General features: G+C 35.3%; 1 protein-coding gene and 1 pseudogene across 3 annotated transcripts in view; one reads left to right on the forward strand and one right to left on the reverse strand.

The window, feature by feature from the left end:
• The first annotated feature begins 3657 nt into the window (after window positions 1–3657).
• Window positions 3658–4271, forward strand: LOC132367626 (ubiquitin domain-containing protein 2-like; annotated as a pseudogene).
• A 12002-nt stretch (window positions 4272–16273) lies between these two features.
• FZD3 (frizzled class receptor 3) overlaps window positions 16274–25292 on the reverse strand; it is a 95504-nt gene continuing 86485 nt past the window's right edge. For all 3 annotated transcript variants that reach the window (XM_059926211.1, XM_059926210.1, XM_059926212.1), the window contains 2 exons: window positions 22574–22807; window positions 16274–16747 (listed from right to left, as the gene is read on the reverse strand). In XM_059926211.1, the coding sequence (XP_059782194.1) occupies window positions 16534–16747; window positions 22574–22807 (448 nt within the window). In that variant the 3' untranslated portion in view covers window positions 16274–16533. The remainder of the gene's footprint in view (window positions 16748–22573; window positions 22808–25292) is intronic.

Genomic DNA, 25292 nt, shown 5'->3' on the forward strand with positions numbered 1-25292 from the left:
GATAACTAATAGTCACTTTAAACCTAACCTGTCCAAAACAGAGCTCTTGATTTTCCCCTTCAGCATGTATTCTTCCTCCAGTTTTCTCCATCTTAGGAAGTGGCCCCTACTCCACCGCACTGCTATAGCCAAAGAACTAAGAGTCATCTTTCATCATCCCCTTTTCCTCCACTATCACATCCAATGTTTAAGACATCCTGAATCTTCCCTTTTCTGTCCATCTCTACGACTACCATCTGAGTCCTAGTCATCATTATCTCTAACCTGTACTAGTGCAATTGCTTGTTTATTGGTTTCCCTGTGTGCATTCTTGATTTTCATAATGCATCTCCATAGAGCTACCAGAATAATTTTTTAAAAAGGAAAATTAGGTCATGTTAATCACTTAATTAAAATGCTTCAATGGCACTCTTTTGCACTTTGAACAAAATCCATATTCTTTTTTTTTAAATAAATTCTGTAAGTACTATTATCTCCTCTTTATAAATTTATTTATTTATTTATTTATGATTTTTGGCTGTGCTGGGTCTTCGTTTCTGTGCGAGGGCTCTCCCCAGCTGCGGCAAGCGGGGGCCACTCTTCATCGCGATGCGCGGGCCTCTCACTGTCGCGGCCTCTCCTGTTGCGGAGCACAGGCTCCAGACGCGCAGGCTCAGTAGTTGTGGCTCACGGGCCCAGTTGCTCCGCGGCATGTGGGGTCTTCCCAGACCAGGGCTCGAACCCGTGTCCCCTGCACTGGCAGGCGGACTCTCAACCACTGCGCCACCAGGGAAGCCCAAAATCCATATTCTTTACCAAGACCTTTAAGCCTCTCCCTCCAGGACAGTCTTAGTCTTATAACACTTATTACTATCTGAAATTAATCCATTAATGTCTTTACTTATTTATTGTCTGCCTCCCCCCTTTAGATTCAAAATTTTGATTACAGAACTAAAACAGAACTGCCTGTTTTGTTCCCTGCCATAACCTCAGCAATTAATAGGTGATTAATAAATTCCTATCGACTGGATCTTTCATACTCTATAAAGTTCTCTGAACGCCCAGTCTTCATGGCAGAAGTAACTTCTTCCACATTTGTGCTCAAATAACACTTTGAACACATCAGTATTACAGTCCTCATGTGGTGAAAAGCTTATCTCCTTACTAGAGTGTGAACTTTACAGGAGTATAAATCATGACATTTTCTTCTTCGAATTCCTAGGGTCTTACTACCTGGTAAGGAGTAGGTAGACAAATGAGTGTTTACTGAATAAATGAATGAATTAATTCATGCTAATGAATGGTCACAGAGACTTGAAAGATCATTTTCTAAAATTACTTTCATCAACAGACAAGAAAAACAATATGAATATAACCCTCGGCTCTGGAAAAACAACTAAAACTGTGACAGCTAAAACAAGTTTATAGTTAAATATGCCATGTCTCTGCCAAAGAACTCCTACCAATGGATAGGACAAAAGAGAGGAAGAAAAGGACTTCTGGATTAAAGGTGTAGTTTGTTCTCCTCTGAATTTGCTGACCAATTTTAGTGCTGCAGCAATGGCTCCAGAAACAAGCCAATTTCTGGCAGCCACATGGCCCACATAATCTTTGGAATTTTCAGAAATGCTTACCATTAAGGGAATCTCTCCTTGCTTTGTGGTAAGGGTTCATTTGGAATCTACTATATTGATGGCTAAGGGCACAGGTATTACCCCTGTCCTCAGGATTCTTACCAACAGTTCCCTTAAACTGGCTCAACCAAAGCCCAACCTGTTGCCAGAGAACAATGTCCCTTCGTCTGCCCTTGCAGCCACCAGGACTTGTGGGAAACCGGAAGCTTGCATATAGATATTAGTCATGGATCTAGTCCCCGTATTCAGCAAACACTTTTCTAGCAAATCCGGTGCCAAAAAATTCTTAAAATAAAACTGTACATGCTTCATTGATTCACTTCATGTGAAGTGTTTAAATGCTTCTATTGTATTTATTATTGTTCAGTAGCTCACCTAATATTATTTGAAGTTGATGAAGACTTTCCATTAGCCCCTTAGGGCCTTTAGTTTTGCGCTAAGAGATAGTGAAAAGGGCTCAACATAATTTTTCAGCAGCAAAATAGAAGATAGTGACTAATCAGTACCTTAGCAAAAACCTTTTGCTATTTTCAAAATACTTTTGAGTGCCTGCTTAGTTTTGTGTTGATTTCTTTTTTTAAATAAATGGATTTGTATATAACGCTCTTTTGTGAATGCATGTGGTGCTCCGGAGTACCCAGAGACCAGGTGGTAAAGCTGCGTTCCTTACCTTTTTAGTTCTTGGCACACCTGAAAATCTCGACATTCTCCCGAGGCTCCTCTCATCTTCTGCTCCTTATCTCCTTCTGACAAATGGGTGGGTACGCTGGTGGGAGTGTGGGGTTGATAAAAACATATGCTAGATTAGCAGAGAAAAATGAAGAGCAGTGTTTAAAAGAGGAGGAAAGTAGGATGGAAGACAGGATAAAAGGAGAAATGGGAATAAAAAGAAAACTGGAAAATAATGGTGAAAATAAATGAAGAATAAAATTGGAAGAAGGGCACCAGGGACTGATTGCTTTTATTAATCTCAGTACCTCCAACCTATCCCAGCCACCTCAGCTGTCTGTTCCATGGCAACTGGCCAGCTCTCTGAAACGTTTCTGGTCCCTAATGGACTCCTTGGGCCATTTTCCATTACTCACTTGTTCATTGCTTACACTTTGCAGATGTGCAAGTGTGAGGCTGAATATATTAGTCTTCTGTTGCTGCTCTAACAAATTACCCTAAATTTAGGGGCTTAAGCAACGCAAACTTATTATCTTCTGTAAGTCTGACATGGATCTCACAGGGCTAAAATGAAGATGTCAGCAGTTCCTTTAGTAAGACTTTTGGGGAGTGTTAATTTCCTTGATCATTTTGGTTGTTGGCCGACTTCAAAATGACATGGAAGGCCTTACAGAGTAGTAAGGCCTGTTACTGAAATCATTCAAGCCGAGGCTTATAAGAGATGGTTCTGAAGGATTTTTGTACTGGGTTGGAAGTTGGACCTTATGATTTCTAAGGTCCCTTCCAACTAAAGACTGTACGATCTAGGCAAAAAACTCTAATAGCAGTTTAAATCCTGATCTGCTGTCCTGTGTGTGAAAAAAAAAAAAAATCAACTAATTTGCTTACGTGGGTAGGATTTTCTATTGGGAAATTGATACAGATACTTTAATGTATTCATTTTTTCCCCTATTATGTGCCTAGTGGCGGTATATATTGAGGATATAATAATGAACAGAGATGGGACTCATCTATATCAACAAGATAAGTGTGAAAGAGATATAATACAGAATGGTATGTTTATATATTTCTATATTCCAGATTAGTGTGGGTCCTGTTATTATGAATGAAAAAATTAGTAATTAGAAGAACATAAAATATGAAACCTAATTTAAAAATAGCAGCGTAGGGGCGGGGGCTGATGGGGCCTGGCGGACAGGCTGCGACGCCTGGACGCGGGTGTGCTGGGCTGTGAGGGGGTGAAGCGGGCGCTGCGACCCGCTGGGGATGCGCCAGCCCTGGTCTGGCGGGGCCTAGCCAGAGGCGAGGGCGGCGCGGGGGCCAGGCCTGTCGGGCGGGCGGCCCTGGGACTGAGTTGCTTCAGGTTGTGACCAGCCTTTGAAAAAGGAGGAACCCAAATGGAAAAGCGATTATCCCATGACAGATGGACAACTGCTCAGCAAGAGAGATGAATTTTGGGATACTGCACCAGCTTTTGAAGGCTGTAAAGAGATTTGGGATGCCTTGATGGCTGCAGCACGTGCTTTTGAAAGCAACGATCATGACCTGGCACAGGCAATCACTGACGGTGCGAACATAACGTTACCACGTGGTGCGCTTACAGAGTGCTACGATGAACTGGGGACTAGGCATCAGCTTCCAGTCTATTGCGTGGCACCACCAATCAACAGGATAGAGGTAAAGAGCAACATAGAGACTCGGGATATTCCTGAGCCACCACCCAATTCTGGGTATGAATCTCAGCTCCGTCTGCGCCATTCCACCAGCAGGGACTCAACCCTGTGGTCCACGGCACAGACACACTGTACCCCATGAAGAGGCGGGTACGTGCAAGCAGAAGGAGTGGAACCGGGTAGTCAGCGGTGGTTCTTTTCTGGCAGACCTCTCACTGACAAAATGAAGTTGCAAGACCTGAAGATCGCAAAGGACTATGTTGTACAGGTTATAATGAGCCAACCTTTGCAAAACCCAACACCAGTTGAGAACTGAACTGGTCCTGTTGGCTGTCCCCAGATCCCTCCTGCTCCTTTTTATTGCTGTCGTTATCATTTCCTACTCTACGGTGTGAAATTTATTTTCACTGCTCTGAATTCCATATGAATGGATTTAGTTCTGAGGAATTACAAGTGAAAAATTCCATCTGTGATGGAGACCAACAAAAATAATTAATAAAACATAAAGAGCCAGGCTTTGAGACTCATGTAATTACAGTTTCTAATTCGAGAGGCAGTTGAGAAATAGATAACCATTTATTTAAAAATACCCAACAACTATCTAATGGCTGTAAATGATTTGGACTGTGAATAGAACACTGCATTCATGAAGAACAGCACACCAAGCACCTGTAAATACAGAATTCTTAAAAAATAAATCAAATTTCTGGAAATCATCAATAACAGTTATAAAACTTGAGCTTTTTAAAATGGAAACTGAAAGGAGCAGTACTTGAGGTTCGCTTCTTTTCTGGTCTTAATTCCTTGTTCAATTAATATTTAGCCATAAAGGAGACCAGCAAACTGTGTTTCAGTATTGCTTTCCCTATCCCCATATGTTGAGCTCCTTATTTACATTCACACTAAATTTTGGTGCCTTCCAGCACATTGGTGGCAGGCACCTTTCTGGAACACTAGGCAATAGTTTAGTCAGTGCATTCAGATCTCTGACTTCCAACTGATACTTGGTTGAAAAGTCTATTTTCCTCTTGCTGCATAGGTATTTTGAAATGTCTATATAATGAAGCTGTTTCACATCCAGGCTTAGAAGGTCACTATTATGTAATACCTTCATTGATCTACCTACTCTGTTTAGAACTTTTCAGAGCTAACTGTACCCCCAAATGCGTGGATACAAGGCCAGGGAATGCACAGAATCAAGTACAGCTGTTCCCACTGTAGGATAATAAAGTAATTATCTCTTCTCTCCCAGTTTGCAGGAAGGGTGTAAGGAAAGCCCATTCTATCTGTGCCTGGGAGAACTGTGGCTACCTTCAATCTTTTAGAAAAAATTTCAACTTATAATTTGCTAGTGTGAAAGATTTACTGACATCAATTAAACATCAGCAGTGAGACCAAATGATGATACGTTGCTTTATACTTTAGTACTTTCCATAGTTCACTGTTACCTACAGTTGTGATGGATGAGAATTTTCCTCTCTCATCCTTCCTAGCAAAGAGGCAAATTAAGAAGCATCTGCAGATTTTATCAGAGGACGAAAAATTTGGTGAGATAACCTGATTCTTCTGTACTAGGACTGGAATAAAGCTGCCAAGGATTATATTTAATTTGGAGCCTTTTCAAAGCTGGTTCCGTAAGTGAGAAGGGGGCTACCACATGACCTCTGAACCCCTGAGAATCCATGAGATGGAAAAGTAGAGGCAAGAAGGCATTTACGTTGTTCTCAAATGAGAAATAATCAAACCTCCACACCTATTTTGGATGTGAAGCACCATTATTAATTTTAATGGCAAAATGAAACTATTTAGTTTAAATGTAATGTTTAAAATAGTATTGCATTTCCTATAGCCTGATTACACATATCTATAATTGTAACATATCATGTTTCTGAGAGCTTTAACTACTTCTCTTCTTTATGCAATCATTTTAAAGATTGTGGCTACATTTAATTTAGGTTTACTGACAATTGAATCTAAATTCAAGAGGCGACAACAGCATTAATTCCAAAGGAGTATTTTTATACATGGAGGTGGAGGTATGCGAGGGTATTTCAATATAATGCCCTGTCATCACAATGCTTCCTTATTAATTTGTGTGCCACACTGAACAGCAACATCTCTCAAAGGTTGTCAACTGGAGGAAAAAAAGTGTCCAAATCTATTTTTCTTAAGTAAATTTGGTGATATAATAAAGAAAAATAAAAAATAAAAATAGCAGTGTAATATGTTAAATAGAGTCTAGAAGATGAGGTAGAAAACTATACTCAGTCAGGTACTAATGACAAAATACAGAACAAATCATTTAATTTTATTACAAATTTCCAATTTATAACCAAAATATACAACCACTACATTTAAAATCAGTTTATACACTCACAGTTAAAGTGCTAAGTAAAAACATTTACAAAAACTGACATCAGTCTACTGTAAACAAAATAAACCTACAAGAGCAGAGTGCAAAGCACATCCAGCTAATGTGAAAGTACATTTCATGCTCTAATCAAGCGCACTTGTCCTATACAGAGCTCAACGGTAACTTCTCCACTTATCTGGAAAAGAATGAACGATTTTAAATACATAAAAAAGAAACATGAAGAACTAATGCCACAAAATACAAGTCTTTATTAGCATAAACAGTTTCTAACTAGATGTTTATATGATAAAGCAAGATTAAAATTTTAGAATCAATTTTAGAATCACCTCATCAACTTAATTCAGATTAGGGTTTGAAAACTAAATTGCTAAGTGCCAGCTGTTTAAGAATAATAGTTTTTGAAAATAATGAAAAAGGAATATCCTTTCTACCTTTATATCTCTTGAAAAAAAGAGAAGGTGGTGGTCATTGCTGATAACAGTAAAATGAGGAAAGACTTTTTTTTAAAACAAGAATGGACAGTGCCCATCTGTAAATTTAACATCAAGGAGCAGAGCTGGAAGACAGGCCTAGCTGAAGGTAGGGTAGACAGAGCCTGAAACACAGACAGCCTTAGAAGAGCACGGGTGAAGGATATCTAGGATGTTCCAGACACAGCCTCTGAACTGAAAAACATGAGATCAGCAAGGCCCTGACTTCATATGACGCATAAAAAAGAAATGACTAGCTCCTTTCTTCAAGGTCACTGAAAATATACAGCACTTTCAGTCATCACATGGGTTCAGGGAAAGAGGAGCAGATTCCCAAGTTAGGTCATTTAAATGATATCTCCTGTCTCAAAATAGTTCCACCAACACTAAATTATTTCCACTTTTAAAGCTTAATATTCTACTAACTGATAGTAATCTGTGCTAACAACAATGTATTTGTTTGTTTTTAAGAGAGGTGAAAGGGCTATAGTCACTAACACTTTATTCCAAACCAAGACCCCTAGATTAATACTGGAGTGCACTAAGTCAGCTCTTGTTGGCTATCTGTTACCCTTATTATTCACAAAAATATTATTTATATGAGGAGATGTAGTATGACTTTGGAACAACGCAATCTGCAACCTTTTAGAACATAGCTCTATTTAAAATTGGGGATTTCCTGTGTCGGAGCTTCTTAATTTTATATGCTTTTTTATACTCATATATTTTAATTCTTACAACCTGAAACATATGCATAAAGAAAATCTTTAAATGGCACTTTAAGGCAAATTTGTTGACTACATAACATAATAGTATTCATTATTTTAGAATGCCTATCAAGAAGATAAAATTCTATAGCTGGCAAAATTTGAGTCCATATTAGATATTGGGTGGGGAGGGGAGTTATTTTGCCTCTAAATGATATTTAGATGTATAACAATATTTCAGTAATGAAAGCTTAAAAACTACATACAGATTCAATGAAAGGCGTATGTAACTTACGTATTCCCAAAAGATATTTGCTTCAATTACTGAAGTCATTTTGATTAAACATCTTTGAAAATTGGGCAATTTAACAGCAAAACAAAGCAGAATTTTCTTGATAGACCTATGGTTATCTGTAGTTTGAGTCTTCTTCATAAAGCCTCTGGTAGGTTGATTAAAAGAGTTGAAATGGGAAGTCATTACATCTGTTCTAAAGGATCTTTGTTTGGTTGTTTCTTGAATATATATTATGAAATTGTTAACATTTGATCAACAAAACCAGCAACTTCACACAGCTCAGAATAATACTATCCAACTATGACCATGTAATATGAATCTCCTTGGGCTGATTCTCAAAAGAACAGTCCATCTATGGAAGACTTTTCTGCTGAGATGACTGTGATAACCTAATATATACAATACTGTACAACATTAAGAAAATAAGACAAAACGAAAAAAGTCTCAAAAAAAAAAAGCTCACATTAAATAAATGTGAGCTTCAGGTATCATATATTACAGAAAGTGAAATAACTATAATAAATTGTAGACATATATACTTACATAAATAATATCCCCAATTCACTAACAGATTAAAATACAGTGAAGTTGGTATTTTCCTAATTTAAAAAGTTTAAATTAGAAGAAACAGTTTCCATAGCTCTTTCAAATAAAAATAAGACAATTTAATAGCTTTTGAGTGTCAAATGAACTTTTCTTTTTGGGACTGGGAGTGAGGGATTGTGGTGTTGCTATCTTTATCATGCCAAAGTAAATTTCTAAACTGCAGTCACTCCTTCACATATGCAATACATTTAAACTGCAATGAAAAAATAAAACTCTCGAAAACCGAATTTGGCATTTCTCAAAATAAAAGCAGAAAAGTTGTTTTAAGTTGGCATTAAAGATCTGTGAAATGGGATAATTTTCGAGAAATTAACTTTTTAAAAAGATGAATGATAAAGAATTCAGATTTACTATGATAATTCACAAGCTAAGGTAAAAATAGCACCTGATGACAAGAATTTCCAGACTAATATTTTCAAATCAGAGTCCTTTTCATGATTAAAAAAATAATTTTAAGTTCACATATAAAGAAAACACAATATTTTCAAGTACATAAACACCTCAGCTCAGTGTAAAGAACTACTGTGTTGATCTTGTCTCAGATATATAGAATTATTTCATATTAAATCTTTCTGCCAACAAGAGTAGTTCAAAGAAAAATTATCTGAGGCAGGACTAAGGGAGGGAGACAGGGAAGACATAAACTTCCTTTTCAAGACTGGGCGAGGGGATAAGTAGGTAGAGAAATAGAAAAATAGTGGATGTTTAAATATAAATTAAATCACCCTAGGATTATCTGTTTTATCTTATAGAATATCCCATTATCAAAACCCAGAAAATACTCAATGAAATGTTTAGACCTCAGACTCAAGCTTAACAAATGTAATATCAAAACATGCAGAGACAGAGAACTGAAAATAAAGTTGTTGTTTTTAACAGGCAGTTAAAATAACATTGTAATACAGGCATGTCTGAATGAGAGAAGCTGGGCGTCTAATTTAATTTCTGGAAGTCAGGAGAGTTGTCTGATCCAGTGAACTGACCAAAGACAAGGAATCAAGTACAGCCAAAGAAATCACACCAGAAACCAGTACACCTTCCTATATCAACTTTCCATTATTCTTCTCTACCCATCAGACACCAAACCCAATACCTAGACTGTAAATCTATAGACCAAGGGTTCAAGAGATTGATATGAGCTAATGAAGACAATTAGAAGAAAGACAATGATCTTTAAAAGTAACAGGAACCTCCTTGGCCTGGTTCTCAGAGAATGTAATTAAATCTACAAGAGAACTCTGCTGAGAGATGGAACTAATGGAATCTCCACATTTTATTACAGAAGGAGGCTTTAGAGAAACATCTTCTGCAGAGCCAGAAAAAAATAAAAAATAACATACCACATTTATCTCTAACAATATTTTAAAGCAGGACATTCACTTGCCCATGGCAATCTTGCAACTATATTTATGCAATGAAATCTAAGAATACAGCTTAAGAATAATTATTGAACAGAAAAATTTCAATCCATTCCTCTTAAATTCCTTTTACATTTTATAATCATTTTAATGTCAGTAAAATCTAATAGCTTTTTAATTAGCTATATGGGCCAGTGTTATCACTGCTTTGTTTACTAATTTTACCTTGAATACATTTTGTTAAAAGTTTAGCCTAAATAGCTACATTCATATTTAAGAGAACAAAGATCACAGAATTTTACATGTTATTTTTTTCCCAACGTCAATTTTAAGGTGCTTATGCTGGTTCTTTTTATTTTTTTTTATGCTGGTTCTTTAGGAGACTGTTCCCTTGGGAGAAAAAAAGGTCATGTCAATTATTTGTAAACTTTCTTTTACTTTTATTATCTGTAATATAATTTTCCTCCTTTAAAATTACTTAAAAGCAGGAATTCCCTGGAGGTCCAGTGGTTAGGACTTGGGGCTTTCACTGCCATGGCCCGGGTTCAATCCCTGATCGGGGAACTAAGATCCCACAAGCCGCACAGTGTGGCCGAAAAACATAAAATAAAATAAAATTACTTAGAATCATGAATGGGAAACAAAATTAGCAACATATCTGAATCCTATTAATTTGAGTATAACTTGCATTAACAGTACAGGCTGATCTTGTAAATATAGTTCATGGGAAGAATAACAAGAATAAAAGTAAGCCTAGATAATGATTATAAAATAGTCAAGGGATAACCAAATCAGAGACAGGTGGAATCTGAGACACTACCTGATCTAATCCCCTTGTTCCTTTCATTTACAGATGAGAAAACTGAGGTCCCAAGAGGTAAAATTCCAAAGTTACACAGCTCATTGAAAACAGAGGCAACACTAGAAATCAGGTCTTCTGACACAAAGTTTCGTGGTATTTAAAAATAACATAATGCATTTTTACTAAGCTTTAAAAAAATCTGCCAATTTAGAAAAAAGAAATTATTAAGCTCTAAAGTTTTTTCTTTTATGTCAGTAAGCATGTCAACACAGGTAAAGAAATACTTGCAAGTTAGCAATACAAACAAGCTGACTTATATAACAAAAACCCCAGGGCAATAATAATAATAACAACAACAACAATAATAATAATGTTGTAGTTCACCCTACTTCAGGAACTATGATAAAATAACAAGCTTGAAAAATATCACTGTCTTATAAATACTAATGTTACTAGTGAATGGTAATTACCAAAATAATGGAACACAATTTTCAAAACCCAAATTACTACAAGGTAAAAAACTTGTTTCTCTTGATTGGGGAAAACTGGTGACAGTGGCCAATAACATGAGAAAAAAATTATGAACAATGCTATCATACCAATGAAAATGTCCAAGAAAGGACATAATAGATTTTCTGAGAAAAGTGATTATTAAAAAAAAATACCCTGAAGGAAACCAACCTTCAATACATTTAAATAGACTGAACGACTCTCACTTATAGGAATAATGTTGTACTAGTATGGGATTTGACTAAACTATAAGTGAAAATTTACCTTCTTTTATCTTTATGGCAACAAAATTTTTACTTTCTAATTAGAGATCACAGAATAAGAAAGATGCTTAATAACTTATTATATTAAATCTTTATGAATCAACCAAATAGGAATGTCTCCAAAGATGGCTGGTCTTGGATAGACCTTAACATTTTCTTTCTCAGAATACTTTGGATCCTGAGAGAAAATTATAATCCTATATCAATTTGGCTATTAAAGAAATATAGAATTTACATTAGAAAAAAACCCAGGAGACTAATTATAGTCAGATGGAAGGTAAAGGTTGCTTAGTCTTCCTACTCCTTTCTCAAAACTCATATAATTGGAACAAAAAAGAAGGGAAGAGAATTAAAATATTAAAAGATGTCAACATAATTTTTTCATATAAAATAGATAAAAATGATATAAGAATAATGTATAAAATCATACAGCTACCAAGAAACATAGCTGAATTAAATATAAACACTTTTTCTTATTTTAATCAGTTGTAAAAAAGGCATAAAAGAAGTTTAAAAGAATCATGAGTTCCTTTGTAAATCTAGTTTCTATAAAAATGCTCTTTTGTGTGCTTATGTGTGGAAAAGAATGGAAAAATCCTTACTTTATGCAGGTTTAAAAATTATATATGCAAATATACAAACAAGATAATATTATCACTTAAAATGTAAAGTTTTGCTACGATGAAAACCAACAAGTTACAGTAATCACATTTTAAAAATTGTTCTTAATTGGAAAGAACTGGGCACATGAAAGTCCTCAAAGAAAGAAAAATAAGGCTTACACTTCTCTTTATATTTTTCTTATAAATTTCATTGAAACCAAGCTAATGTAGTTATATCATTCTGTATCAAAGAAAACATATAATGGAGATCCCCAAATTTCTGATGAAAGTGACCTACAAATTCAGCTATATAAAATTTGAAAGCATATTCTGGTATAACATATAATAAAGAACCAATACAATCTAAGGGCATAGCCACTCTTGAAAAAGAACCTAATTTTTAAAGGATTAATTGGATTGCTGATTTAAAGGTTATACCAAATGAATACTGGTCTAATTGCCTATTCTGTTGTTACTGCTAAATACCACTGAAGACCATTATCCTTGCTTTCTGTAACCCCAAAATTCTAACAAAAACAAATACTATCAGCAGGGGAACTTACAGGTTAAAGAGTACTATAATTCCTGTTATCTCATTTGATCCTCACAATGTCCAGTGAGGTAAGTTTCGGGGCCCCAAATTACCTTATCCTTATTTTACATCAAAGAAATTGAGACCAAGAGAAATTAAATGAGCTGTCTAGTTTACATCATAATTATGGGTCTTTTGATTCCAAGTATGATAATATGTAAATATACCTTTGGCATGTCAAAAGCAATATAAATATCATCACAGCGAAACTTTGGTATATTAATGTTTTCTAAGCTCAAGCCAATGATCCACTATTTTATCAAAAAATTTTAAGTAGTTCCTTTTATTTCATGGGGATATAGCCTAAACCAACACAGTTACCAACTTCAGTTATTGCCAACTATTATCACAAAGAAACTAATGAGGTAGGTTAAAATGTAGTAAATTTTTCTAATTTGAAGAGATTCTTAGAATTTTCATAAATCTGCTCTAAGAAACAGCTTTTAGAAAATCATCATTAATCAAGGTTTACTTGAATATTCATTTACCCAACTACTACACAAAGATCTAACTTCACATAAAACCAACAAGAACCTAAATACTTACTTCTAAGAATTGCTCATCACCTTTTAAAATTAATATAAAGTGTTGGTACAAGTTTGTATATATATTTCTTTAATTAAAATAGTAATATGGACTGTTACTCTAGGAGAAGTACACTTTATTTGGTGCAATTCACATATTACTAATTGCCGCATATTATTCTGGTAAAGCAGAGACTTCATTTCACTTAGTTTAAATTTAGACTCTTCAAATTTCTTTGAAGTGAGACTTCACTGCTGGAGTGAAAGTGAGTTGCATAACATGAGTTATTCATTCATTTAAATATTTATTGAAAACCTACTATGTACTATGCCCTTTGCTAGTTGTTGAGTTATTAATCAATTGTTCTTTGAAACTAGCTACTGTTTCGAGCTTAATATCGTCTTGAATTGTTTGCTTTAATCACTGAAAAAATTCAATACAATATTGCTGAAATCAGAGTACTTCTCAAAAACCTTTCAGTTGTATATTAACATTTTAGAGAGAACTATTATTTTCTCAGTTGTCAACTGAACAAATAAAATACTAAACATTATCATATGCCAATCACAACACAAATTAAACATATGGTAAGAAAGCTGTCCAGACTTGCTCATGTTGGTTTAAGCTAGTTGAGACTTGAAATTGTTTTGCTATAGTTCTTCAACTGTTTCTTTAAAGAAAAAAATCTTAATTTGGAGCACTAGTTTGATAAATAACACAACCCAAATGAAATACGGTTATTTAAAACAATAGATTAACAATATTAAGTAAATTTTGTGGAGCGAAACTAAGATACTGAAAGTAACTGAAAGGCCAATATAGCCTTTACAAATACATCAATAGTTTAGTAGAGAAGATACAAATGAATATATAAAAATCAGGAAGCACAAAGTTAAGATTTTCATAATGATGTTCACTTAACTGTCTATACTTGGCCCACAAAGAAATCAATTAACATTTTGGCAATTGATAATATAATGTAGATGGCGATGGATGACAACATCTTTGAGCTGAAACTGGTACCTTCTATATTAACTTCTTATTTTTCTGTCTGAATGTTTGTTTTGGTCTCTCATGCTGTTCTCAGGGGAAATCCTCAGACAAAAGCCTCAAGAATTACTGATTTATTTATAAATGAGTTGTTATAAGTTTGGCTTTCAGAGTAAAGGTTTACTAACTGTCAGATGTGAGGGAATTCAGACTCGACTTGTCTTGAGTATTAATTCCAGTTTCAAGGGAAAAGACAATGAAGATGGAGGAAAAAGTAAAGCATTTGAGCCAAATGTTCAACTATATCTTAAGAAGAATTAATAATAAATATTAATACATACTTTGAAAGAAAAAACATGATACACAAATTATTATTATCAGAAAACTGACTTCTGTGCCTGATGAAAGCTTCTGTCAACACCTAATTTCTTGGTACTTTTTGTTTTAAAGAAGGAGAGGAAAAAGTACACATGAATTAAACACGTGTCAAGGAATGTACTATAGTAGCCCTCAAACAAATCTCTTAAATCCTCAATAATCTTAATCCCTTATAGTTCATAACAATTTAAAATTTTCAAAGAGCTTTCATATGATTTTCCATCTGATACCTATTTGACAACTTTGTGAGGTAGGTATTTATCTTCTGTCTTCATTTACAAACAAGGGAACTGAGGCTCAGAGAAATTGACCTGTTAAAGGTCAAAAGTTAGCATATGGCAAAGCCAGGCCTCTTTAGAGTCTAGAATATTTTTTGAAGTGTGATTCTTGGATACTAGCATAACAATCACCTGCGCTATTTTGTTTTACAACTACAGATTTTAAAGGCCTACCATCACCTTTGACTTAATGAGTAAGAATCCTTAGAAGTGGGGTCCAGAATTCCAGTTGTATATCAGGTAATGATATAAAAGCATAACACTGAATCCAGCTAGATTTTCACGTGATACAACATGATGCCATCACATCATCATCAGGGGCAAGTCAGCTTAAAACACCTTGCAGCCAGGTTGCAGATTAGAACCTGGAAAGCTTTTTAAAAAACTACCAGTTCTCATCTGAATGAGAGGAAGGTGTCGGGTATCAGAGGTTATCAAGTGATTCTTATCTGTAGTCAGGGTTGAGGATCCCTTGTTTAAATATACTTTTCTATAAAACACATCCAGCATTTTCCAGAATTTTTCTTTCCTTTCCGATCAATTTCATGCCTAATAAAGTTCACAGTCTTTATTATAAATTATTTAAATTTTACAAGACAAAATGTCAAACATTTTTGAGTTGATATTTTTAAGATTAAAAGATACTTCACAGCAGGACTAATCATGCTCCATTTAGCTACAATGATTTTCAAATACCCCGAATTAATCACCTCTTTGGACTTAGGTTATATATATTTCAGCTATAAACAAGAATGATCCAGAATGTGAAAATAAGGGTGTGGGGCAAAAGCTGTAGCCTATTGGCTACTGGGCAATGCAAGTGCAGACAATCAACTCACTGATAGGAGGGGCCTGGATACCAAGATCTGGTGGCTTTGGTAAGATCACATCTCACTGTAGAAAAATACAACAACAAATACAGGGGAAACATTTTGCCATTTTGTAATTACGGTTACCACAAAAAACCTTATAATGTGTGATGCTTATTCTATTACATGCTTTCACAGAACATATCTGAACATGAAGTTCTCTATGAATCAATACTACTACATGGGAAAACATGGCTACAAAGTAAAAATTTTCCATCATGCATATGGATAAGTTATAAAAACACAGCCAGTAAAAGTAATATTTACAAAAGTAATAAAAACAGTACAATTACTGGGAAAAATGCCCATCTCCGCTTTTACTCCGTCGCTAATCCTGCTCCTGTATTTCTCTGAATAAAGATTATTTTGATAGAATTTCAAAAGAGCCTTCAATAGACTAATCAGATTCTTCTGTTGATTTTATATTCTATTAGCTAAAATACCCTTGCTGATTTATTAAATTCTCCTACAGTTTAAAAACACAGTTCTTTTTCACTTAGTGGAAAGGAAACTACAAAGTCCTACTATTCATCTGAGAAATAAACCTTGCATAGAAAATTTCTTTAATTCTGAAATTTTGTTTTATTAACAGAACTACCAGAATGTTATCTCACAACTAGTTGATATTATATGAAAGTTCACTATAAAGCAGTCACCACACATTTAGGATTTTTCTAAATATAAAACAAGCGGGTTTATAAAAATGCTTACCAGACAAATAATTATTTCTTCATAACCTAGAAATAAGAATTATTTATGCGATGATATAATTCTTAGCATTTTGGATGCCTTGATGTTCCAAGTTTGTTGCAATATAAAAAGCGAAAATTTACTTTTCAATGGACACAATCTGCACCTGACTGAAAGCATCATAACAGTGAGTTATGGCAATCAGTCATGCAAAGGCAAAGAAGAAAATCTGCTTTTCAAACAACACAAGTTTTCCATCTTAGGACAATCTAAGCACTGGTTCCATCTTCTTCAATAACCCGATTCATGCTGGTACCATGTGTGATGTGAGTCATAGGATTATTACTGAGATCTCTGATGCTGCTATGTCGTGACTGTTCATTGAGCCGATGAGAACTACTGTGCCTGGAGTGATCCGTGAGTCGTGACATGCTGCCATGAGGTAGTCTCTCCTCCATTCCTCTGTAACTGCAGGGAGTGTACCTAATATAGGAGAGTTTATTTTGAAGTAGGTCACAGAACACACTAGAAAATAACACTAAAAATTTTCATGAAAATACCTCATCAAGTGAAATAATTAGGAAACTAACAAGTGAAAAAGTAACAACCAACTTTTGATGATTTACACTCTTGAATTATTCAAGTGGCCAAACAGAAGGGAGAGAAAATCTACTAATTAGGCTCAGAATTAAGGTATGCTTTGCAAAAGGACAGAAGCTGAAGTTAAGCAGAGCTGACTGATCTGGAGCTATGCTAAGTAAGGATACTTTTCTCAGTCAAATAAGTTTTGGGTTATGAGGTGGGTTCCAGGAGAGGAAGAACAGCAATAGAAGAAATATGGCATTGTCCCAGGGAGTTTAGAAGAATGGTTATAATCAGTAGGACAGCAAACTCCAATTTTACTAAAAGAGTAGCATTGGAAAAGCAAGCAAATGAAATTAGAGGAGAAATTACCGTGACCTTAAAAAAAAAAAAAAAAAGTGAGGGAATTGGCAAGCAATGATGACAGCTAAGTGCCGACAGCTTCTTTCCAGAGAGCCCAGCTAACAGCTGAATTAACTACCTGTAAATGGTCTTAATTACTTTTCATTAGGGCTTCAGGCTGTGAGAATGCTATTTTGTAAAAGCTACATCAACTTAAATACACAAGTAACAAACGCCTAACACTTTGTAACCCATATTCCTGCAAAAGCAAATTCTCTCCTTATCCCTAGCCCAAGACACAGCTTTTGAGTATGTCAACTGGGCTACGTTGCTTATTGCAGGCTGTCTTCTCTGTCATTCTACTTACCTTGAAAGGCAGCAGTGGGAGCTGTTAAATTTTCTTTTGTTGCAATTCTGACTCACTGAGCCCCCATCAGAGGTAAGAAAACTAACATTCAAACATACTATACACTTTTTGTAAAGAATATTTAATTTAGAATAACAAAGATCAAAGAAAACAACTGAAAATAATTTATAATTTTAATTAATACATTAAATTTTAAGTAGTATTTCTAAAAATAAAAAGGTAGCAGGCCATTCCTTTTTCAAATAGTCACCAAAACTAATCACAAGCAGCTGAAGACCTACTGGCTGTCAAAAGCATTAATTTATCATTTCCCTCATTTAATGATTATAACAAATTTCATGACTCAATATGAATCATTTGTAAAATTTAAAGATTTTAAAGATTATTCATATACTACTGAGGTGATCTAGTATTATAGCAGTGCTTGTCAAATAATGTTTTCATTAGATCACAGAGTTTAAAAATTAAGTCCTTTAAAATTATAAAAGAAAGCATGTCTTTTTTTCCAGTTTGCATAAAGCAAAAAAGAACATTTAAGAATAAAAAGCTACATTTAAAATATTGTTTAAATTCCTCATGTTAACAGAATGGATAAAAGAGCATTTAATTCTTATTTATTAAAAGAATTCACATTCAGAACACAAAGGTTTTAACTTTGGTTTGCAAGTTTTGGTAAAATAATTACAATGTTTGCAAATGAAAATATTTCATAATAAGCCTGTTATTCTAGTTAATTATTTTACATAATAATCATTGCCCTAAACTGAGTGAAAGATTTCTCCAAATATGATTTGCCAGCCAATTTGGAGACCTTTCACCTCTCAATGACTTCGTATCTATTTCAAACAAATATGGCAAATGAAAAAGAGCAAAATATGATGCAGTGTTCTAGGAATGATATCAAGGTAATTAAAAATATGAATTGAGTATTTTCTAAAATGAAATCTGTCTTTGAGTTTAATTTAATGAATAAGACTAAAAGAATACTTTTTTTTCACAGAAAAAATTGAGTTTTTATGTCTAATTATTTAAGTGAAATATATGGCTATCCACAAAATTCTAGAATATGAACCACCTGCCCATGGATAATTAGGACTCAACTACATAGTAAAATGTCACCTACTTACCAAACTAACCACTCTTTTTCAAACCTCCCCCTACCTACTCATCCACTTCCTTTTTTATATCCTCTCATCTAACTACCAATTACTTATTCTTTGAAGTTGACATACATGTGAAGGTATATTTACCCAAGTCTATTTTATTTTACGTAGCACTGAGATCAGTAATTATCCATCAAGGAGTCTGGACTAGAGTGAGTACTGAGAAGCAGGAATGTGTGTATACGTGTGATCTCATAGCCAAGATACCACGAAATGTTGAGAAAACCATGGCCAAAATATAGTGTTCACGTGTAAACTTAAAAAACTGATGCCGAAAGAAATCGCCATGAGATGGCATGCCCACATTATTTCTAAAGTTGTTTGATAGATTTATTTGTCTCCTAATATGCACCGGGCTAGATACTGTGGGGGAATATACAAATGTCTGTCACCAAGTTCACATCCTCCAGAAACTGCAAACTTAGCCAAGGAAAAACGACTGTATTGAAAATAGGTCACACTGAAAGAATGATTAAAAAGCAATTAAGTAACTGCCATGGATATGGGAATCAAGCAGGCCTTAAAGGATGAGTATGATTTTAATTAATCAGAGATAAGAAAGGCCATTACAGGAGGTCATAGTCTATCCCCTAGTTTCCATGACACTATACTTTCATAGATTCCTTCATGTCTATAAGCACTTTCTCTGAATCACATGCTAGGTTATTCTTATTGTATTATTATTACTATTTTTTTAAAGGCACTTTATTTTTTTTTTAATTTTTAAAATTTTTGGCTGCATTTGGTCTTCGCTGCTACGCGCAGGCTTTCTCTAGTTGTGGTGAGCGGGGGCTACTCTTTGTTGCGGTGTGCAGGCTTCTCATTGCAGTGGCTTCTCTTGTTGCGGAGCACAGGCTCTAGGCACATGGGTTTCAGGAGTTGCGGCACGCAAGCTCAGAAGTTGTGGCTCGCAGGCTCTAGAGCGCAGGCTCAGTAGTTGTGGTGCATGGGCTTAGCTGCTCTGCGGCATGTGGGATCTTTCAGGACCAGGGATCGAACCCGTGACCCCTGCATTGGCAGGCGGATTCTTAACCAGTGTGCCACCAGGGAAGTCCCTCTTATTGTATTATTATCATTACTGTATTTACCAAGGTCTTGTTCTTGGTCTGTTCTTTTTTTTTATTAAGATTCAAGGAATTCTATCTCACAATTTTAATTACCAACTACCTTATATTAAAGATTATAAACTTTCTTATCTAAACTCCCATTCCATTCAGATTACTGATGCTGAAATCCCCCTATATTTAATTGCCTTCAGAAATTCTCTACTCAATATGAACTTATCTTGTATTACCATTCATCACCCTACTTATCTCCTCTGAGATGTTTTCATGGGCCAATCTGATCTTCCCCTTTTCTGAAGTTCTATAACACTGATCATCTCTAATACTCACTGTTTTAATTGTATGCTGGCTTGCACTGTTTTTTAGTGGTTCTTATGTATATGTCCTACCTTTCTCATAAGGTTATATTCTCCTAGAGCGCAGAAATTATACTTTAGCTTTCTTCTATATATCTCTTTATACACAGAATGCCACATGCATAAGAGCTGTATTCTAACTGTTCATTCCTTATTGAAAAGGATGAGGCTAATAATGTCAAACATCACATAATGCTGAGAGTCAGTTCATGGAGGGTGGTGTTGACAAAACATACTCTGAAAGATTCTCTGATTTCCTCCCTCTTTATGAGTGTCTTAAGTTAAGACCTCTAAATTACTCTAGAAACTTCCCAACTGGGCTTACTTACAATCTCCTCTCCTATGCTGCTGTCAAAGTGATCTTCCTAAAATACAAATCTGATTTTATCACCCCAATGCTCAAAGTCTTCTAATAGTTTCTCATTGCTGAAAGGGAAAAAACCCCAAACTTCCCAGCATGTTTCATCTCCTACAGTTGCCCTGGTACTTAACTGCCCAAGTTTGTCCTCCTTCCCTCCTCATATGCTGTTTCCTTGTCTGAAATTTCCAACTGCCTCCTCTGAATCCTATTCAAATTAAAGTGCTATCCTGTTTGTGAACAAGACTTTCCATGGTGACTTAAATGGTTTTCTTCTCTGGAATCCCAAAGCACCTTGTACATGATTTTATCATACCCATTAAAGTATATTATAACTGACTGTTTACTCTTCTGTCTTCCATCTCTGTGTCCCTAGCACTTAGAAGAATGCTTTTTATTTAGGAGTGCTGAATGGAAGGAAAAGGCAGGAAAGAGAAGATCTTTGAATGTGATTAAAAAACAGGTCATTGGTGATGTTAGAAGTGGGCAAGAAGGTGAAAAAGACTAGAAATACAAGGAATGAAGGATGCAATTGGCAGAACGGAAATATTCAGGATATTCATTTCAAAAATCTGGCAAGGAAAAGAAAAAGAAATGGATAAAGATAGAAAATATATGATAGTCAAAGAAAGGCTGCTCCTTTTTAAAACATAGGGTAGCTGACCAAGTTAGAAGGTGAAAGAAAGCAAGTTGAGAGGACAAACCAGAAGGACTAAAAAGACAGTAAGTATAGGAATCATATCCTATACTAGGAGGACAGGGAACACTGAGAGAAAGGCTGGAATGAGACTGGAAGGATACAGGACAGCTGTAGAAACAGAGATGTTTCAAAGTGAACAAAGAATTTCAGGCATTATAATTTTCATTCTTTCAGTTTCCCAAACTAGAAACCTTAAAAAAAAAATCTTTGGCACATTCCTTCTCCCCAATTGCTTTTAGTCCATCTCCAATTCCTATCACTTCATTTCTTCTTTTTAAATATCCTTCAGATCAGCTCTTCCTCTCTTGCCACTGCCACTGTTCTTCCATAAGCCTTCATCATCTCTCAGCTGAATTAATGCAAAGCTCCTAAGAAGTTTCTAATTCTAGTGTCTCCACCATCAAATTTAACAGGAAAGCACATCCAGCCCACTCTCAAACATTCCCTGTGAAGCTTTTTCCCATCCCCTTCCCCACCAGAATTAATCATCCCCTCGTCCAAGCTACTAAACAGGGGTTGGCCAACTATGGTCTGCCAGTCAAATGAGGCCCCTTGCTATTTTTGTAAATAGTTTTACTGGAACACAGCCATTCCCATTTTGACTACATATTGTCCATGGCTGCTTTCATGTTACAACAGCAGAAATGGATAGTTGCCAACAAAGACCATATGACCCACAAAGACTAAAGTTATTTATTACGTGGCTCTTTATAGAAAAAGTTTGCCAACCTCTGGACTATACCATTATATTTGCATTTTACTTTAATTATTAACTTATAATAATGATAATAAAAGTTGATATCAGGCACTTACTGAGAAGGGCACTGTTCCAAACAATTAGGTACATTATCTCATTTATTTTTTACAACATTGCTAAAGGGGCAAATATTATTACTATTTCCATTTTACAGATGAGGAAACTGAGGCTTATCATTCCAGACTCCAAGCTTTTAACCACAACACGAGTAATGACTACACTATCTTTCTTGAGCTTATTAAGAACAAAGATCATGCCTAAATCATCTTTGTATTCCCAGAGCCTAGCACAATGCCTGACATGGTAGGTATCCCATAACTGTCTGCCAAATTAATCTTACTAAAATAACCATTTTTACCCTGCCTTCTCCCTGATCAGTAATACCCGTCAATGACTCCATATTGCTTGCTGCATCGAGTCTGAACTCTAAACTCCTCTGACTGGCATTAAGTCTGACCATAAGCTGGGACAACTGTACCTAGGAAAGTTCAAAAATGTTAATAATGATCAACTTCTTTTTCAGAATTGGCTACTCTTCCAATAGTAGTAGTCACATTGGCTACTCGCCATGTGACTCTAATTCAGCACACAAAATAAACTAAGCTACCAATAAAACTCACCTGCCGTCACGGGATCTGTGGAGGCTGCCATGGTAGCTGCTCACTTGGCTGTGGACACTCCCTGCTTTGCTTCTCTGATCATCCACCATGGCCAGCTGAGTTGAGGAAGCATGTGTGGATGTTCCTTGAGTGGAAGTTCCTCTTGATTTTCTTATAATAGGAGTATTTGGATCCCTCAGGAGGGACTGAGCAAAATCAGGTTCCTGGAGCACCTGTCGACTCTCATTCACTATCCTAGACAACAAAATACTAAGTTTAAGATACAGACTAACAGCTCTACTTTTTTGACAAACTGATGTTATTCTTGAAATTAATTTCTTCCCAAATAATGTCTTTAGGACAGATATAAGGTAACATTGTTGACCGAAGAGAGAATATAACAAAAATCTGTGTCAGTCTGTTCCCAAAAGTGGTATGATAGAAAGAGGTTCGTATTAGAATAAGGAAATCAGGATTTTAGTTCCAACTCTGTCAATAAATATGTAACCTTAGGCAAGTCACTATCCCCTTTTCTTAATTTTCCTCATCTATAAAATGAAGATATACAATTTCATCATTTCTAAAAAGTCCCTTTCAGCTAAAGAAATTTATCATTCTCAAGGACACTGAAATATTACAAAGGTACTACTATAAAGTAGAAATACTATTTTCTTGCATGGTTTATGGAAGTAGTAGAGGCCTCATCATAGCATAGACACATTTTTTAATTTGTAAGAGCAGTTGTTTTAAGGTTACAAGTTGACTTTATGACAGAGCATTTGTCTAGTGCTGGAATAAACATGAATGATCATAACTAGAACAAAACATACGAAAAATTAATTTAAGCAAGCATACAATTAAGTCCCAGACACATTAAAGGCTTAGGAAAAAAGAATTAAGGGGATGAATTATGTCCAGAGCAAAAGTTTTTAACTGCTATGAAAGGGTTAAAAGCAGACAGATGTTCATGATGATGAACAAAGTGGTAATTAATAAAAAAGCCAATTAAATAGTTACAAAGGTCAGTGTATCAGTTTGTGTAAATAATGACTATGAGAATCATACATAAAGTTAAAATTAGACAATTTCATTTAAAAAAAACCCTCCAACATGTAAAGATTGGATCATAAATTGCAAAAGTGCATATATTCTAAGTTTTCGAATTACAAAAAGATCATTGTTGTTACTGCCGTTGTTGTTTTTAGTGCTGGGGTAGAAGGGCTGAAAGAAGACTAATATTTGTTGAGTACCTGCATTGTGACAGGTATTTTACATATACTCTCCTTTAATCTTTCTTAATAATGTTTTTATTATAGAGATTAAGTCCTAAAAAGATATTAGATGTCCATTAAGAATAAATATTGTGATCCCCATTTTATAGATGAAGAAACTGAGGTTCTAAGGGATTAAAGGACTTTCCAAAAGTCATACAACAAAACAGCAGTTGCGGGTGGGAGGGAGGGAGATGCAAGAGGGAAGAGATATGGGGACATATGTATATGTATAACTGATTCACTTTGTTATAAAGCAGAAACTTTGACACACCACTGTAAAGCAATTATACTCTAATAAAGATGTTTAAAAAAAAAAACAGCAGTTGGGGATCAAACCTAAGTTTAAATGGCTTCCAAGACAATCATAAAGTAATGATAAAACATAATGTTTACGTATATGATAAAAACAAAATGTCAAAAACTAAATAGAAAAAAGAACAACTCAAAGATAGTTAAAACAACATTTGTTCTTGTGTTATCAATGGCCCTATTCATATATACATACATCCCAAGTCACTCTGGATTGCTGAATTTGTTTTCTAAACTTATTTTTAAAAATTGGTTCAAACTGACTTCTGGTCATTCCAAAAATTTAATCCACCTTCAAATGGTGAAGGTCTGTCCCCTCATTTTACAAATAAGAAAACAGAGGTCCAGAGAAATTAAGTGCTGTCACCCAGATAATTCCAAAAGATTTCTAAAAATATTTCAATCAGTGTCAGAAATATTAGCATAAGCACAGTCTTAAATGTGGCCTCACTCAGAGGAAGAACACTAATTTGATTGGCATAATTTTAGAAGCCAGTCTTTTGACACACAGTATAACACAGGGGTTAAGAGCAGACTAGAGGCTAGAGTCAGACTGCTTGGGTGTGAATCTCAATTCTGCCATTCACTAGCTATTAAACCTTGGTTCTATGCCTCAGTTTCTTATCTGTAAAATGACGATCTCCCTCACAAGGCTGTTTAGAGGATTAAATGATTTAATAATACGTAAAATGCTTAGGACAGTGCTTGGAGTATTAAGTGTGCTCAATTAACTGGTAACCATTATTATGATTACTCTATAGTCATTTCTCAAAGGCTCAACCAGACAAATGCTAGAAATGGCTGTAGGGTGCTCACACTCTTGAAGAGTGGCACTCTAGCCCAGAGCACAGTCCCAGCTTGGAGGGTCACAATGACTTTGTTGGGTTGCGGGGTGGTCCATGGTTCCAGAAAACCAAATAGAAGGGTTCTTGGGAGTTCTAGCCAGTTTCAGAAGGATTCTGACCCAACCAGGATCCCCCAAATAACTAGGAAAATTCCCCAAAAGGGTAGCTTGGGCTTAGCTCTATCTGGAGTTTCTAGTACAACAGAATTGTTGTATTACAGAATTGTTTGTGTATGGTCCGGAGGTGACCAGGAATGTTTAATTCAAACCCTCAGAATTATGTTTTACTGTGATTAAAATATATTTTAAAATT

Source organism: Balaenoptera ricei, chromosome 6 (assembly GCF_028023285.1).
Source record: "Balaenoptera ricei isolate mBalRic1 chromosome 6, mBalRic1.hap2, whole genome shotgun sequence".
Lineage (NCBI taxonomy): Eukaryota > Metazoa > Chordata > Mammalia > Artiodactyla > Balaenopteridae > Balaenoptera > Balaenoptera ricei.